The following is a 16,417-nucleotide window of genomic DNA, read 5'->3' as shown; positions in this document are numbered from 1 at the left end:
CAACCTTGGAAGGCCAGCATATGGCACGCGAGGCTGGAGCGTTCAAGTGAAGTTCCTTAATGCCAAGAACTGATTTGCTAGAATTCCCACTCGCAGCCTTCTGAGTTCCTCGAATTGCACGACCTTCGAGTTGTGAAATATTGAAGTCGATCATCTTTCTGCGCTGTCCACGCTCGACACAAATTTCTCAGGCGCAGCCGAGTCGCTCACGGTTGTCGCGCCAAGCCGCCTCTGAGCTCGAACAATCATGGACTTTCAGGCGAGAGAGTTCGCTAAACCAACGTCAAGAAAGTCATTCGTCGAGGTAAGTCTGAACCGAGTCGAAGAGTCATCGAAGCCAGACAAGCTGACGTCGACGTTACTTAGCACACTACACAAGAGTCACAGATGCCTCAGTCATTTCGGGAGTACACCTCACCACTGCCTTCCAATGACCTCAAATCCCCGAAGCACGTAAGCCGAGCGTCTTTCATCACATCAATGCCACCACCAGCGCTACCAGCGTCCTCCTCAGTCAACCAGCCGAGAATGTCGTCGGCCATCCCAGTATCTGCCAGAAGATCGTTCAAAGAGCCTCCGCCCAAGCTTGGTTCTGGCCAGCACTCTACGCTCTCACTGTCACTTCCTACTGAGCCTGCTGGACCGCCGGTAGGCACTTGGAACTTCGGAGACCAGTACGAGGCGCAAGACGGCCAAGAGCACTTGCGAGACATGCCACAAGAGGCCACGCAACCGATTCCTTATGTACCATTTCCTGGCTATCGACCCGATTTCGTTGATCAATACACTGGACAGCCACTTGCCAGCCCATACGTTGCAAGTGTAGATCTCCAGAACATCATCAAGCAGTCCGTACGAGAGTATGCCGAGAATCAAACGCCGCGAACCCTCCCAACCCAAGCAATTCCTGACACCCAGATGAAGGAACTACTCGAAGCCATACGCAACGTCGGCCATAAGGTGACCGAAACCCTCAGCGAACAGCAACAGCTATCTAAGGACCTAGCTCATCTGAAGGGACTGGTCTCCGATCACATTGCGATTGAGAAGGAGGGCTCGCCAGATACCTCCCTAGACCTGAACACGTCTAGCTCAGACCAGATCAAACAAGTTCTCAACGACGTAGCCAAGCTGAAGACAGATGTAGCGAGAAGATTGATGGACTCGAGGACAAGCTTGTGGCCCGCCTCTCAGCTGCCATGAAAGAGACCTTGGCTAGCCATGGCGCGCAACACAAGGAACCAGATCAAGGACCAAGATTGATCCCCGAATCCGTCGAAGATCTATGGCAGCAGGACCAGAAGATCGCCTCTGAGGTCAACAGCCTGCGGAAAGGCGCAGTGAGCGATATCGAAGCCCTCACTGATAAGATGGCCGAGCTGGAGACAAACTCTATCGAACCGCCCAGTGACAAGGTGGCCAGTCTCGAGAAAGAGCAAGTCGAAATACCCGACCAGAGACCAGTCAGTCTCGAGCCAGAGGTGGTCGAAACTCTTACTGAGAAGCTGGTCAGTCTCGAGACGAACTTGGGCAATACTTTCGCCAAGGAGTTGTCCAGCTTTCAGACCGAGGTAATCAACAACTACATCGACTTGTCGAGACGTGTTGACAAGTGGGAGGATTCTCTGTTCAAAGCCTCCGATCAGCTCGTGCAAGGCGCCGCCAGAACATTCGCCGAGAACATTCGAGTATTCACACGAGAGACTGTAGACGCAGCTGGTGCAATGGTTACGGAGGACGCTAGGAAGAAGATCACCGAGTATGAATTCAACGTGTCCAATGACTTCGAAGCGCTGAGAACGAACATTCAAGAGCTGCTCGTATCTTTTCAAAACAGCAACAGCAGTGTCACCGAAGCCGTGAAATCACTCAACACCCAGACACAGTCAATCCGGGACAGCACTCCCGTTCTAACGACTGCGGTCACGGAAGTTAGGGATACTGCGAAGCAGATACTGGAGTACAGAAAACAAATCGACATCTGGTTGCACAGTCAACGTGCTGATTTGAACAGCGGTGTCAGTGACTTGGCCACCTGCAGAATCAAGTTGAAAGCTGTCTTGAACGGTATCATCACTCCATCTGCCTTGGTGACCCAGGACATGGCGAGAACTTGGATCAAAGACTCCGCAGACTCGACCTCCACATTTCTCGCGCAGTCTCTGCCGCATACAAAGTTCCATGAATCAGAGCAGCATCTTGGATCTCTCTTGGGTCTTCACAAGCAATATACGACTTTCGTTGAGCAGAATGCAGCGATGGTGAGGCGTATGGATCAACTGGAGTCCGCATTCGAGACCAAAGATGCCCACACGAAAGCTTCGCTTGCCGCACTGTGCAACCAGCTGAGAAGAGGTGTTGGGTTCAATGTGGCCGCTGCCATGCGAGGCATAGCGTCCACTATAAGGGCTGCACTACCTCCCCAGGCTCCGCTAATTGCCCGCATGAATCGGCTGGAAGCAGGCATCGGTGCTAAAGATGACAACATGAAGGCCGAGGTTGCTACACTAAAGGCTGAGCTAAAGTCCGATCTTCGTGACATGATCACAAATGCCGTCGATCTCATCGTTACTCGTATGACTGCGCCTCCACCTCTGGCTTCAGACGAAATGTTCACCGCCACAAACGATTCAACGCAGACCATGCAGGTCTCAGCAGGCGAGGGTCCTTCCACGTACAGCAACAGTCAAACTCACGGTGGTTCTGTGCAAACTGCCGTGCCAGCACAGGTCTTGCCCAATAGCAACATCGATGCTCAGATGCCTGACGCTGATGCAAGAAAGCCGTGGGCCGAGATCGAAATGAAGGTTGGTGTCTACAGGAGCGGTCAGCCGCGCGTCGACGTTGTCTCGACAGTCGCGGAGTGCCGTACTCTGGCCAAGCTCATGAAGGTGGTTTCAACCCGGATGAAAAATGGCACACCCGACTCTGCTCGCGTCAAGTTGCGAGGTGCGGTAGCTGATGAAGTGGTCGAGATTACCCTACCGGCTGATACTGGGGGCGACAAAAAGTATGCGGCTTGGGTGAATGAAACTGTTCATTGCCAGCAGTGGAACACGGGGGAGATGAATGTCTTGGTAGATCTGACACAGCTTTCGTTGAAAGCGTGATGTTCCTGGCACGAGCCTGACGAGCGTTGATGTGCGGACGACCAACTGTCAAACCTTGACAGAGGATCGGAACATGCGAGTGCCCTCAGTCCGAAGCCTGACGGTTTGTAGATAGCACACATGAATAGTGGCACGATCGATGCCGTAATGAACAATGCGAATGATCTTACCGGCTGATTAGACGTCAATGCTTTGATCCTCTTGATCCGCATGCAGCAGGGTACCGTGGAAGGCTGCAAGGTACTCACGGCACTTCCGAAGCGCATGCTGGGTATCTTTAGGCGTCACCTGCCATCTCTTGGTTGCCTTTATATATTCTTGCGTGAAAAATTGGTTCCGAATCCAACATCAGAAGCTCAAAATTTGGGATTCTTGGAAAGAAAATGCATCGGTCACTTGCAAAAAGCTTGAGACGGTTGGAGTGTGAGTCCGGTGTCCGTCGGGATATGGTTCTTGGACTGCCCCTATCGACACACCGCACCCTTCGAACCTGGGCTCTCAGTGTCCTGGCACCTCTCAGGGTCGGTTGCGAGATATCGAGCCCTGGGGACGCGCGAGTACATCGAGTTCCCCACACCTTTCCGGATTCTTTTTGATTTTTCTCGGAGGGCCGAAACCTGGGGTTTTGCATTTTGCATCTTCGTTGTGCGCGTGAGAAGCCGTGAGAGCACTTCAGGTGACGAAGGTTGCCGATGAGTCTAGACTTCTCAAAGCTCGATGCTTGCCGTCCTTTCCAGAGCTGCAAGTGAAGTTGCCCAATGCCAAGCATAGGGAGGTAACAGCCTTGCTCCCACTCATCACCCTCTTGGACTTTGAATATGCCATCTTCGTGATTCTTGAAGTCCTGAAGTCGCCCTGTGTGCTGTGTTGTCTACCTCCGAGCCGCAGGCCAGCACCAGTCTTCCAAGGTATGTGAATGGTCCAATCAACCCGCAATGAGCTACTGACATTTCCAAAGATCCGTGGGTCTCAATTGAAAGCAATTGCTGGACCGAAATCCAGAGAGCCACTGGGCGAGGTTAGTTTGAGATTATTCCAAGAAGCTGTCAACTTCGACCAAGCTGACCGCCGCGTCTCGTAGCAGACTATCGTCTCGCAAAAGCACCTCATCCATTGCAGTCGGTGTCGGGTCAGAATCGAACATGCCACCTCCAGCTTCCACACCCGAAACGCCCTGGCATCCATCTACTGATGCTAACGGAGTGTTCAACGGTCGCTTAGAAGATCTTACTGGCGAAGAGACAGTAGAGATCAAGCTTTCTGTGCTCAAAGAACTGCTCGAGAACGCTGCAGAGGCTGGCGCACGGAAGTTCGCGGAGGAAATGGCGCATCGAGATCTTGTCACCTCGGCGAGCCAGCTCCAAATCGGAACCCTGCCAACCAACACTCAGTCGACAGATCTGCCTCCTGACGGCGGCGACAGTCAGATGACTGACGCAACCACGGACAAGAGCTGGCGCGAGATTGAGATGAAGATCGGAGTCACCACTGGTGATCAAGAATGGACTCTCTGTTCGACTGTTCGGGATTGTTGCAAATTGCCCAAGCTCCTGAAGCTCGTTTCATCCCAACTGAACAGAGACGATTTCATTTCTGGTCGCGTAACGCTGAAGGACGCAGAGATGGACAATCAGACGATCGTGATCGATGGACCTCTTCGTAAAAACGACATCAAGGCCTATGCGGTCTGGCTCAATCGCAATGTTCACCTCGACGAATGGATGGCAGGAGAGGTCAACGTTACCGTGGATCTGGCAGATTGATGGTGGAGCGGCCCATGCTTGGCTAGACAACATGGAAGTCTCGGACTGGAGTTCTTGGATGAGATCTGAGCACGCTTCTGCCCAAAGAACGCTGCGATGGTTGATCGACAGCGTGGAATAATGCAGAACCTGGACTGGAAGTGATTAAATTAGCTCAAAACATGCGACCAAATACAGTGACCTTGAATGCGACGTAATGGGCAATTTGAAGGCCTTCGTTGTTCCCCAATATTGGTCCCGTCTTTGTGCTTAGCAAGACATCCTGAATGCCGTTAGGGGCTTACCAGGGGCCACTACTCCCTAAGAGCCCACAGCACCTGCCAAAATCTTCATGCGAGCCTCGTGGACAGCCTGCTGCCAGGCATCCTCATCCATATCTGGTGTCCTCATAGACTCATATGCGTCACTGATCGCTTTCCAGCCTGCATAGCGTCGTGGACCCCAGGGATCGGATTGGCTCTCTTTCTTGTCCTCAGCCACCGTCTTCGAATGCCAGCCACGAATATCATCACAGATTGCGATCATGGCATCTCGGGCATCGTGCTGTTCGTCGATCTTATACTCTTCCCACGGCTCTTTCCCATTGGCAAACAGGATCCATCTCTTGGCTGTCTCTTCTGCCTGTCTTTGTAGCCACCTGTCACGATGCTTCGGATACCGGTCAAGAAGCGTCAGAAACACGAACAGAATCTCGATGAAGTGGTGGCCGGTAACATGACTTTGCGTGGAGCCAGGGAAAGGATTTGATGGCCCAAATGAGTAACGATAGATTTTGCGCTTGCTGTTGCCGTCAAGCTTATGGCCAGCGAGTTGCTGAGCCTGCCGATGAATGGGTTCGGACAGCCACATATCGCCAGCAAGGGTCATCAAGTTCTGCCAGAAGAGGTTGCTGTCGCACTGCGCTGCAAGTTCTGCCGTGAGAGGCATGTCGTATTCTTGGAGAAGCGTAGCTGCACTTTGACCTGGGAAGGCTGACACAACTGCTTCCACGAATCGAACTGGGGAGGCATTGCGGACGAGGCCTCTGAATGTGTCTCCTTCGAAGAAGTCGTCACCAACAATCACATCACCAAGCCAGGAGCATGACGCCAGAAGGTTATTCTGTCCGATGAAGGTTGGCTTGCCACGTGGGAATACTGTTTGCTCTCCCTCATCATCCAGAAAGGGGAAGATGTGCTGACCACCATATTTCACAAGATCCGCCAGAGGCACCTGTCTCAATTTCTCCAACCTCTCGCTCGCCGTTGGCGCCTCGATGCCAAAGTGCTTCAACAGGGCCTTATACTCGAGATCTTTCTGTTCGAACGAGGCGTTCCCGAAAACAGGACCAGATTGAAGAATAGCTCGATCGAACAGTCGTTCCTCGGAACCAGCAGCATGATAGACCAGTGAGATGCTCCCTGCCGACTCAGCAAACGCCGTGATGTTGTTGGAATCGCCATCGAAGCCGCCAATGAACTTCTTGATCCAGCTGAATGCCGCACGCTGGTCTTGAATTGTCAGATTGAACGGGCCATATGGCGAGGTCGACGGATCAGCTTTGTATTCATCAAACACATCTTGACACACAAGACTGCCAAGCCAGTTGAGTCGGTAGCCAATGTTGACAGTAACGACCGGCTGTGAGATGTGGGCAGAGTACGCGGCCAGTGGACCGTTGGCATGGAGTCCGTCAACATGGCCGACACCTTCCTGGAGACCACCACCATGAACGTATACCATCACCGGAAGCAGCTTGGCTGGATCTTTCGCAGCCAAAGCGTGCTCAGGCACCGAGATCGTGAGGTTGAGACAAGTGAACTCGTCCAAGGCGATTCCAATGTCATCCTCGAGCCTACCTCCATACGAGCCGAACCATGTATCGCTCTTCCCATCAACCTGAGGGCATGCTGCCCCAAACGTTGTGAAGTCTCTGTGAGGTCTGTCGTCAAAATCTGCTGGTATGGCATCAAGTGGCAAGCAAGGTGAGAAGCGTCGTGGGACAGTAGCATAGGGTATGGATCGAAATTGTGCGATTGTACCTTTCGGGTAGTGCTGCGACTGTATCAGGCGACCTTTCAGAGGGCCCAGCTGGACATGGTCGAGGGTGTAAGTTGATCCAGTGTACGGTAGTCGACCGCTTGGTCTTTGAACATTCGCCATGGCGAGGAGACGATGGTGAGGTCGACCTTAGGGTTAGTATCGTCGGACGGGTGCCGTCTATCTCAGTCCGCTTTCCTTGCATAGCAGCATATCATATGTGTTGCCTTACCCACCTTTGTATACATCATACCTGAGTTGGAGTACCTCCATCGGCAAAGCTCATTGAGCCGGGACCAAGGATTGCTGATAAATACGAATTGCTACAACCAATGATATATGGTCTCAACGACCGACGTCTAGCTTCAGACGCCGAAGGTCCACTTTCAAGGCGTGCCCTCCATTGCATAATGAGGTGAAGCTAAGCTAGAGCAAAAGAATGGTCACAGACTAGATACAAGATGATGCAGTTGTGCAAGAAAGAAGCTCAAATTGCTAAGCTAAGGTACGGCTGCTACCTCGGTCAGACGGCTATACTTCGGTTCTGGTCACGTGTCAATGCCACTCCTTGCTTGGCAGCGTCCTACACGGAGGTTCCGACGCTCATGATTACTGGTGTACAGTATGAAGCGGATTGCTAGCATTCGGGACATCTATTTCGCTCGAGTATGATGTCGTCCGCGACAACCTGTCGAAGACACGGGAGACAGCATGAAGACGCGTTTTTGGCATGTACCCAGCCACATGCTGAGACTTGCTGACGACTTTGATCGCATACAGAGGCTTCACGCGTGTGAGGACATGCATCAATTCGACTGTTGACGCACAGTCTCTGGAGGTCACGATCTTGTCGCTGCAGTTGCTTTGCTTCCACAGGATGAGCGCCTGGCCTACTGAGGTCTGGTATAGTGGCCCGCATCGACGCAATTCTGCTACCATAACACGGTATGATTGATATCGCTGCGTGACAGTCCACGCCTATCATCACCGCTGCCATCGCACGGCGGCCGTGAGGAGCTCCTCCAATCGTAGGTTTTGGAAATGATGTTTGATAAGACACTTTTTCTATGGACTCAGTATCCGATTTTGGACACTCCTTCCTGGTGGAGTTATCCGTCCTGTGCCGGCCAACCAGATCACGACTGTTGAGATGTCTTCTACTTCATCCGGCAATCACGCTGCTTGCTATAACGAAGACAGGCCTAGTCCATGCGGCTCCAGGTCGAGCTAATCTTCTTCGGGCATCTTGAATGAGAGCACCGATACTTGCTGATAACCCCGGAACCGTCTCCAATGGGGTCTCCTTCCGATGACCGAGAAGTGCTATCGCCTGAGTGCTCAGAAGGTCGAGCCCCTCGCCTTCGTGCGGCAGTGTGTCAGCAGGGCCATAATAACTGCTCAAGGTCTTAGTATATCATTGCAATGACCCAAAGACTTCGACTGCCTATCTCATTTCATATCAGCTGCCAGCATACGCACCAAGATGGCCCCAGCAATACTCAACTACTTTACCAGCAATGCCACGCCCGCCAAGTCCGAGCGGGAGGAGCCTATTCGTGCTCTCCCTGCCAGCTGGTACAACTCGAAGGAAATGTTTGATTTAGAGAAGCGTGCTATCTTCTCGAAGAAGTGGCAGCTCATTACACATAAGAGCAGGCTACCGAATCCTGGAGATTGGATCAAGTTCGACATCACAGGCTACGAGTTTGTGCTTGCCAGAGACAGGAAAGGCACCATCAACGGCTTCCATAACATCTGTCGACACCGAGCATTCCCGGTCATTCAGGGCAAAGAAGGCAACGCTAAGATATTTGCTTGCAAGTATCATGGTTGGAGCTATGGCCTTGACGGAAAGCTCGCCAAAGCACCCAAATATGATGAGCTCGACAACTTCGATAAGTCCCAGAATGGCTTGTTCAAGATACACACAAGAGTAGACAGCAATGGCTTCATCTGGGTCAATCTGGACGCCTCCGAGAATCCCGAACCTTGGGAAGTTGAATTTGATGGCGTAGACAGGCAGGAGAGACTGAAGCAGTACAACTTTGACGACTACGTGCTTGATCACGAGTACCAGATGGACGGCCCATACAACTGGAAGATTCTGGCTGACAACTTCAATGAATGCTATCACTGTCCGACGACTCATCCTGACATACCACAGCTTGCAGATATTGAGACACTGGACACTGAGGGCAAGCTTGGTACTATCACGCACAAGTCAGCACAGACTGAGGAGCAGAAGCGCGACGGGCTGGCGATCTCCAGCAATTACTTCTTTCCGAATGTTTCGGTCTCTGTCTTGTAAGTTGATACCCACTGGCGGGACGGTCGCTGTGATCTCCCGCTGCTGTCTCCTGTCCCGATCGCCACCTTGCACACTCGCCAAATCACATGCGCCATAATCGGTCTCCAGTAGTTTATCATGACTAATTTCCATGGCAGACCACATTTCATCATGCTCCAACGCTTCCTCCCTACAGGACCCTCTTCTTCATCTATGCACTACCAAATCTTCCGGAATAAGCACTCTCCACGCGAGTCATTCGAGCTCATTGCGAACCTCTATGCACGCGTTGTATCTGAAGACAAGGCGCTTTGCGAGCTGGCGCAGCAGAACCTCAATGCGGGGATTTTCGTGAATGGGGAACTACATCCGAGATTGGAGAAGGGCCCACTGTACTTTCAGAAGGTGAATAGGGAGGTGATCAGGAAGCATTACGAGATGGAGAAGAAGTTGGGACGGGAGGTATGGCCAGCTAGGCAGGTCGTGGGCAGGACGAGTGTGGGCGGCGGCGTAAGTGTAGAAGATGAGGAACTGTGCGAAGGGCTGTGTAGCCGCGGCGGTAGCAAGGCAGTCGAGTGGTGATAATGTACATGTGCCATGGTATACGTGGTAGTGCTAGCATTTTACTGGTATATCTGGGCAGGCATGGCGTTGAAGGCGTCGAACAAGTCATCAATGGATTACTTTGCAAAGTTTACGTCTAATCACAAGCTTGCATACTCACAGGCACTAGTTTATGATACCTCATCGTCGTGCGCGTTGGCTGTTCTCCAACCGGTTGACACGACTTGCGTCATTTGATCCTAAATGACGATTATGGGTCCATTTCGCTCAGAAGCATCAACCCAGCCACGGTACATTCAGCCACATCATCACTTACGGCACGCGAACGAATTGTGACGAAGAAGGTGTGGTCCATCGCCTCTCCAAGAAGCAAGACCATCAGATCGGTCTTGGCTGTTGCTGAGGTCTGTCGGCGCCACACAGTATGGTGACTACGAGAAGCCGCTCTGCCGCCGTGGCAGCGAGCCAGGCCGTCCCAGAGCGGCGTAAAGCTATTGCACAGCCAAGTCAAACCGCTACGAAATACTCGGATAATCCTTATGATGCCAAGGATGTCCCCAAGACGCCGGATCTCGATGAACATTCCGAGACTTTTATCGAGTCCGGTGACGACCAGGTGAGCTCCAAGTCGGTAAGCGATGCATACGATGCCCTTTCAGAGCACGATGTCTCGGGCGCTTCGTCTAGTGAGGTTGGCGACGATGAGGATGAGGAGCATGATGAAGATATCGAGGACGGTGAAGATGTCGAGGACGATCAGGACGAAGCTATCGAGAGAGTCAAAGACGCTTTGGCTGGGTCCAAGACGGATGAGTATACTTGGGAGGACTTTCCTGGTGAAGTCAAGGTAAGTCTGCATCACTGTTCTCTCCTGGATGCGGAAGGATTACCGCGGGCTCGTGATCAACCTCTTGTCTCGAGCGACGGTCGACGCTCCTCTCAGCCTGTCATACTAAAGTCTTCAATCAGAACAAGATCTATCGTTACCTCATGAAGTCCCACAAACCACTCAACTTCGAGCATGCCGAGTTGAAAGACATCAAGAACCTGCCCAAGGAATTCTGCCTATCTGGTCAGATGCTACGGTGTAGCAAGCAGGTTTGCGCGGAGTGCCAGCCCATCCTCTACGGCGAGAACGTTATTCAGGTCTTCCAAAATCTGAAGGACTTCACCGGAACTGCTACCTCGCGCCGCCGTCAGCTCATCCGCAAGATCTGCATCTCAACCAAAATGGCCCCTAGGATCATCAACAAGGCTCGCAAGGCAGAGATCAAGAGCTTGAAGAACCTGCTGGAGATTGTTGTCGATGGTGGCGTATGCCCTGCTAGATTGACCGGGAAGAGCGAGGACATGCAGGAAGAGCTTGTGAGGGCTACCTTCGAAGAGACAGACCATCGCGATCTCAAGTCTCTCCTGGTGGACCATGTCGACGTACAACAAACATATCTCATGACGGGCCAAACATACGTTGCTACTGGTGTAAGTGATGCAGCCCACAGCTGGAAAACTCACTAATATGTGCAGCCCGATGATCCTAGCCAATATACCGAATTTCGCTGGGACATCATATCGACTGGCGGCGAGAATCTGGAGCTCAGCCTTGCTGGCCGCAAGGTCTACACGACTGACAAGAAGACTGGCTATCGATGCTACATCGGCTGAGTGCGAACAGATGTGCGAGGCCATCGAGAAGGTGGGCTATGACTACTATGATATCAAGCATGAGACGGAACTCGACAAACTCGACTGCAGATAACGGACATACGATGCGATGTCGATGTAAGTGTACGAATGGTCAACGAAGACATGCATGCAGCCATGTGTGTTGATGTACTATCAGACGGTCAAATTAAATACACACCTGAATGATACCCAGAATAGATGCCTTACACAGTGCCGTGGCCAAACGACACCAAGTCTCATACTACCTGTAGGCTGTCATACACATCATATCACGTCTTGCTTGAGATCTTGGAGCCGGGGGATGCATGTGCCTGGGTGTGCTCATCAGCCTCGTATACTTGATATACCTGGCTCTGCCCTGAGCATCGGACGATGTTGCTCAAGGCCGCGCGGGTAGCCGTGTTCGCACCGTGATGTTTACGATGGAGGGCGCTTTTGAGGAGGGTGTGAGCTAGTTAAGAGAGTGGCTGAAAGGACAATTCATGAACACGACCACGTCTCGAATGCAGATCCGGTCCAGGCACCAAATCGCTTGAAGCTACCAGGACAAGACGACAGACTGCATATATATGTGTTGAAGAGATCCTTCAATTTTGTGTCCAAGATCTTATGAGATGGACAGACCACAATCTCAACGTCTTGCATGATCAGTGGTCCGGCCGAAGTAATGTACGCGAGCTTCTCTGTTGTTAGATGTCCCTTGGTAATAGGTGTGCACGACAGGGTCTCCCATATAGCAGCCAGCACCTGTGAGGTCTCGAAGCAGTGAAGGGTCATCCGGTCTCGTGAGTATCATCTTGTCAACCGGTCGTAGATCCGTCCATCAAGTTTTGTCATCCGGCTTCGGTATATCTCCGGCGCTATTCGAATCACTTTACGCGAGACGTGTCCAGCACGTGCGATGTAAAGGAACCACATCAACGACGCAACAACAGGGTAGACAGCGCCAGTGACTCTCAGCTTCCTCTTCTGCGCAGACTCCGACTTCAGAAGCTTCATCATGTCGGACTTCGAGGACGATATGGACGTGGACGCCCCACCCTCGAAAGACACCTCCATACAGTTCAATTCAGATAATGCTGCAGCGAAGGGAAAGCGGATAGCGGCCGATCTGCCGGTGGAAGCAGAAGACAACCTGCCATGGTGAGTGACTCGTGCTGCTTTAGAGGATGCAGGCTGACTGAGCAGGGTCGAGAAATACAGACCGAACACATTAGAGGATGTTGAAGGCCATAAAGACATCATCTCTACCATAAACCGCTTCGTCGAGCAGAACCGGCTTCCACATCTCCTCTTGTACGGTCCTCCAGGTACCGGCAAGACATCCACCATCCTAGCGTTAGCACGACAGATCTACGGAGCAAAGAATATGAGACAAATGGTCCTCGAGTTGAACGCATCAGACGACCGTGGTATCGATGTTGTACGAGAACAGATCAAGACATTCGCCTCGACCAGACAGATCTTCTCGACAGGCGGAAAGGCACCGACGAAGTCAGGCCTTGGTGCTTTTAAGCTCATCATTCTCGACGAGGCCGACGCCATGACGAGTGCCGCGCAGATGGCGCTGAGACGAATCATGGAGAAGTACACCGCCAACACCAGATTCTGCATCATTGCAAATTACACACACAAACTCACACCCGCTCTGCTGTCGAGGTGTACACGATTCAGATTCTCGCCGCTGAAAGAGGACGACATCCGACAGCTTGTTGATCACGTGGTGTCTGGAGAGAACATCAACATCCAAGCAGATGCAGTTGACTCACTGGTGAAGCTGTCGAAAGGTGATATGAGACGTGCGCTGAACGTGCTTCAAGCATGCCATGCCGGGTCAAGGCCACTGCCAATACGCGGACAGCCACCTATCAAAGACTCGGACATCAAGTACGAATTGATCACTGTTGCTACGATATACAATTGCATTGCTGCGCCAAATCCAGAGGACATTCGGGAGATTATGGCCACGTTGTTGAAAACAGCTGACGTCACATCATGTCTGACCACTATCAACAAAATCAAGCAGAGTCGAGGCCTTGCATTAGCGGATATTCTGCAAGAGCTCGTCGATCAGTTGAATAAGCTAGATGTCAGTGCGGCGACGAGAGTGACTTGGCTTCAGGGTCTGTCAGACATAGAATATCGCTTGGCCGGAGGTGGAAGCGAAGGGATTCAGACAGGTGGAATGGTCGGAGTAGTGAGGACTGGTGTGGAGCTGATGGGCGACAAGGGTGTCAATGGCGAGAGTATGGCTCTTGACTGAGCCCGGGGAAAGCCTCAGCTACTCAATGTTGACGACTTCAAATACTTACGCGTCTGAGCTGATGGCTGGGCATGCTTCGTCGGCGGAGACAGAGTGTACTCGGGCCCGAGGTTGCAGGACCTGGGCCAGACGTTTCACAATGCAACTGCCCGATCTCGACTCTCAGGTCAGCAATGCCACGCAACCGGTGTTGCCAATTGCGGCAGTCTGTCCAGCGTTGGAGCACGCCAGTCAGCGAATTTGGTACGGCCCAGCGTCACCAGTGTCGCTGTACTCGCGGAGATCCTGGCTTCAGCCTTGCTAGTCTGAGCATTGCAGCTGGAAGCCGGACCGGAGTGCGCCCTACCATGGCTGGAGGTGCAGAATACGGCAACTGATTGCACATGTAGACCTGCCGGCAGAGTCGGAGGGCAAATACCTGGTCTGCAATAATGTACACCAACGAAGTGGAAATGATCATCAAGAACTCTCAGAAGACTCGATATGTTCCATTTCGTTAGCCTTACAGCTCATTGCGCGGCCATACACCTGTGATGCCATTTCTCCGCCCTGTTGCAATGCAGCGCGCATTTTGTAAGTGACCGGAACAGTCGCCTTCCTCATTGATTCTGACATCTTTCCTACTTCACGATTCAACTCTCCGCAGCCTTCTCCTTCGGTCCGCCCTCCCCCTTCCCCTCCACCTTCCGCTCCACCTGCCCTTCCACCCTCTCGCCCCCAGTAAACTTACTCCTCGCCCTCAACCATCCACCCCACCTCCAAAGCACAAACATTCCCACAATCCCAATCACAGCCACGCTTGCAATCAAACTAACCCCCTTCCCGATCCCCAAATTCACATACAAATAATGTGTACTCTGCACCATTGCCGCCGCCGCAGTACTCCGACACAGATCATTCGCCGCGAACAAACTCGCCACGTAGCGCGGGTAGCTTAGCACGATATAGCAGATGATAGCCTGAAAGACCCAGAACGAGGAGACGGCTTGGAAGGTGGTGGCGATGTTGGGTACGATCCAGTGGATCGAGCCTGAGTTGGCTGTCCATGCGAACATGAAGAGGAATGCGGAGACTCCGAAGACGCCGAAGAGGCCCGGAATGAGCCAGTCTTCTTGTGGGACAGGGCGGGCGTGTTTGGCGTGGTAGGCTCGGGCGCGTGGGATGAAGAAGGTGTGCAGGTAGAGGCAGTAGGTGAGGTAGCCAATGAAGCCGCCAAGGCCCAAGGAGATGAAGGTCAGGGACAGGGATTGGGTGGTGAAGTGGTAGCGTTCGAGGTAGACGATAGGGAAGCACTCGAAGAAGGAGTAGTAGACGCCGTAGACGAGCATGCTGTAGACGGCGGCGAAACCAATGGCCGGGTCCTTCATGGAGATCTCGGTTGGCTTGATCATGGTGTTGGTGATGATCGAGCTGAATGTGATGGGCTCAAGCTCTGCAGCGGAGTGGTATTGGTTGTCGCCGGTCGCGAGACGTATGCGCCGGGCGCGGCGTAGGAGGATGTTTGAGTGAGAGGTCTCGGGCAGGAGGAGCAGGAGAATGAGGACTGGGATGGATATGATGACGACTTCGCGGAGCGGCCAACGGAAGGAAGTGTTGATGGTGTAGGCAGCGATTACTGGTCCGACTGCGGGTCCAACGTACTGTGCTAACACCCAGAGGGAGTATGCATATGGCGCAGAGTAGACATTGTAGATGTCGTCGATGGATGCGACTCCTGTGGCGAGCGGCGGACTGCCAAAAAAAGCCTGAAAGAACCGCAGGACGATAAAGGCTGCGTAATTGTCGATCCAACAGAGGACGAGGGAGATGATGATGAAGACGATGAAGGAATAAAGATACGGCGGGTTTCTGCCGACGAAGCGGAGCTCAGATAGAGGGGACCAGAGCAGAGGTCCTAGGGCGTAGCCGAAGACATAGACTGATAACCCCATTGTGGCAACGTCGAGAGAAACGCTGTACCTCTCGATGACGATGTCGACGATTGGGATGATGACCGAGGCGGAAGTATACACCACGAAGGTATAGAGTGTAATGATCGTCATAACCCATCTCTTCTTCGCTGGGGACCAGTTCCGTGGATTATCTTTGTCGTCGGGCCCGTTCCAAGCGACGAGCCGGGCGGGAGATTTGTGTTGCAGCGGGTCGTCCTTGCCAGTGGAAGATTCATGCTTCCCATGCTCAGTAGGCGTACCGACTTGAACTGGCGCTTGGTAGTCTGGCAGCTCTTCAGCATACAGCAGAGAGCCTTTGAAGCCAGTGAGTCGCAGGAGGGCTCCCAAGGGCGTGTCGCGCAAGTTGTGTGACATCTCTGTCAACGCAAGTAAAAGCATGGTGCAGCCAGTCTGAGGTTCAATGAACAAAATAAAAGTCAGTCCTACCGCATTCGGGGCCTTTGTACTTCACCGGTAGTTCTCGAAGCCATCGGTCGTAACACTTTCTGATATCGGGAATCACTTCTGGCAGTTGCAGCGGAGCTCGCGGCCGATCTGACTGGCGACCAGGACGCTTTGAGCTCGTCATCTCACCTGCGCGGACTGGTTGCGGCCGGAGACATGCACTCATGTTGGATAGATGGGCCTTTTGCATTGACTGTCGCAAGACTAGCTTGAGTCGACTCATCATCCAGGAGGATCAGGCCCATGATCGGATTTATGCCCTTTTGAGGATCGGAGTGTAAGTCGCACTCTGCCTGCTCTTCATAAGACTGATCTTGCCAGCAATTGTCGAG

The 16,417-nt window shown here is 52.6% G+C and overlaps 7 protein-coding genes across 7 annotated transcripts; 5 read left to right on the top strand and 2 right to left on the bottom strand.

Annotated features, from left to right (window-relative positions):
* Nucleotides 1-247: 247 nt before the first annotated feature.
* On the top strand, nucleotides 248-3,110 carry AB675_10048 (uncharacterized protein; the record flags this gene model as incomplete). The annotated part of the gene is made up of 3 exons (XM_018138789.1): nucleotides 248-304; nucleotides 367-1,122; nucleotides 1,170-3,110. The coding sequence occupies 3 exons, from the start codon at nucleotides 248-250 to the stop codon at nucleotides 3,108-3,110; spliced, it is 2,754 nt and encodes a 917-aa protein (XP_017996630.1).
* Nucleotides 3,111-4,252: 1,142 nt separating this feature from the next.
* Nucleotides 4,253-4,873, top strand: AB675_10047 (uncharacterized protein; the record flags this gene model as incomplete). The annotated part of the gene is made up of 1 exon (XM_018138788.1): nucleotides 4,253-4,873. The coding sequence occupies one exon, from the start codon at nucleotides 4,253-4,255 to the stop codon at nucleotides 4,871-4,873; it is 621 nt and encodes a 206-aa protein (XP_017996603.1).
* Nucleotides 4,874-5,173: 300 nt separating this feature from the next.
* AB675_10046 (Para-nitrobenzyl esterase) lies at nucleotides 5,174-7,015 on the bottom strand (the record flags this gene model as incomplete). Its single annotated transcript, XM_018138787.1, has 1 exon — nucleotides 5,174-7,015. One exon carries the CDS (start codon nucleotides 7,013-7,015, stop codon nucleotides 5,174-5,176), a length of 1,842 nt encoding a protein of 613 aa, XP_017996608.1.
* Nucleotides 7,016-8,375: 1,360 nt separating this feature from the next.
* AB675_10045 (Choline monooxygenase, chloroplastic) lies at nucleotides 8,376-9,761 on the top strand (the record flags this gene model as incomplete). Its single annotated transcript, XM_018138786.1, has 2 exons — nucleotides 8,376-9,196; nucleotides 9,338-9,761. The coding sequence occupies 2 exons, from the start codon at nucleotides 8,376-8,378 to the stop codon at nucleotides 9,759-9,761; spliced, it is 1,245 nt and encodes a 414-aa protein (XP_017996633.1).
* Nucleotides 9,762-10,167: 406 nt separating this feature from the next.
* On the top strand, nucleotides 10,168-11,405 carry AB675_10044 (uncharacterized protein; the record flags this gene model as incomplete). The annotated part of the gene is made up of 4 exons (XM_018138785.1): nucleotides 10,168-10,434; nucleotides 10,519-10,590; nucleotides 10,713-11,222; nucleotides 11,268-11,405. 4 exons carry the CDS (start codon nucleotides 10,168-10,170, stop codon nucleotides 11,403-11,405), a joined length of 987 nt encoding a protein of 328 aa, XP_017996656.1.
* Nucleotides 11,406-12,426: 1,021 nt separating this feature from the next.
* On the top strand, nucleotides 12,427-13,689 carry AB675_10043 (Replication factor C subunit 3; the record flags this gene model as incomplete). The annotated part of the gene is made up of 2 exons (XM_018138784.1): nucleotides 12,427-12,569; nucleotides 12,615-13,689. The coding sequence occupies 2 exons, from the start codon at nucleotides 12,427-12,429 to the stop codon at nucleotides 13,687-13,689; spliced, it is 1,218 nt and encodes a 405-aa protein (XP_017996666.1).
* A 632-nt stretch (nucleotides 13,690-14,321) lies between these two features.
* AB675_10042 (Transporter mfs1) lies at nucleotides 14,322-15,995 on the bottom strand (the record flags this gene model as incomplete). Its single annotated transcript, XM_018138783.1, has 1 exon — nucleotides 14,322-15,995. The coding sequence occupies one exon, from the start codon at nucleotides 15,993-15,995 to the stop codon at nucleotides 14,322-14,324; it is 1,674 nt and encodes a 557-aa protein (XP_017996688.1).
* Between the last annotated feature and the right edge of the window lie 422 nt (nucleotides 15,996-16,417).

Source organism: Cyphellophora attinorum (assembly GCF_001299255.1).
Source record: "Cyphellophora attinorum strain CBS 131958 chromosome Unknown Contig29, whole genome shotgun sequence".
In the NCBI taxonomy this organism is placed as follows: domain Eukaryota; kingdom Fungi; phylum Ascomycota; class Eurotiomycetes; order Chaetothyriales; family Cyphellophoraceae; genus Cyphellophora; species Cyphellophora attinorum.
Note: the sequence above shows the minus strand (reverse complement) of the source record. Positions and strands in the feature narration are given on the sequence as shown.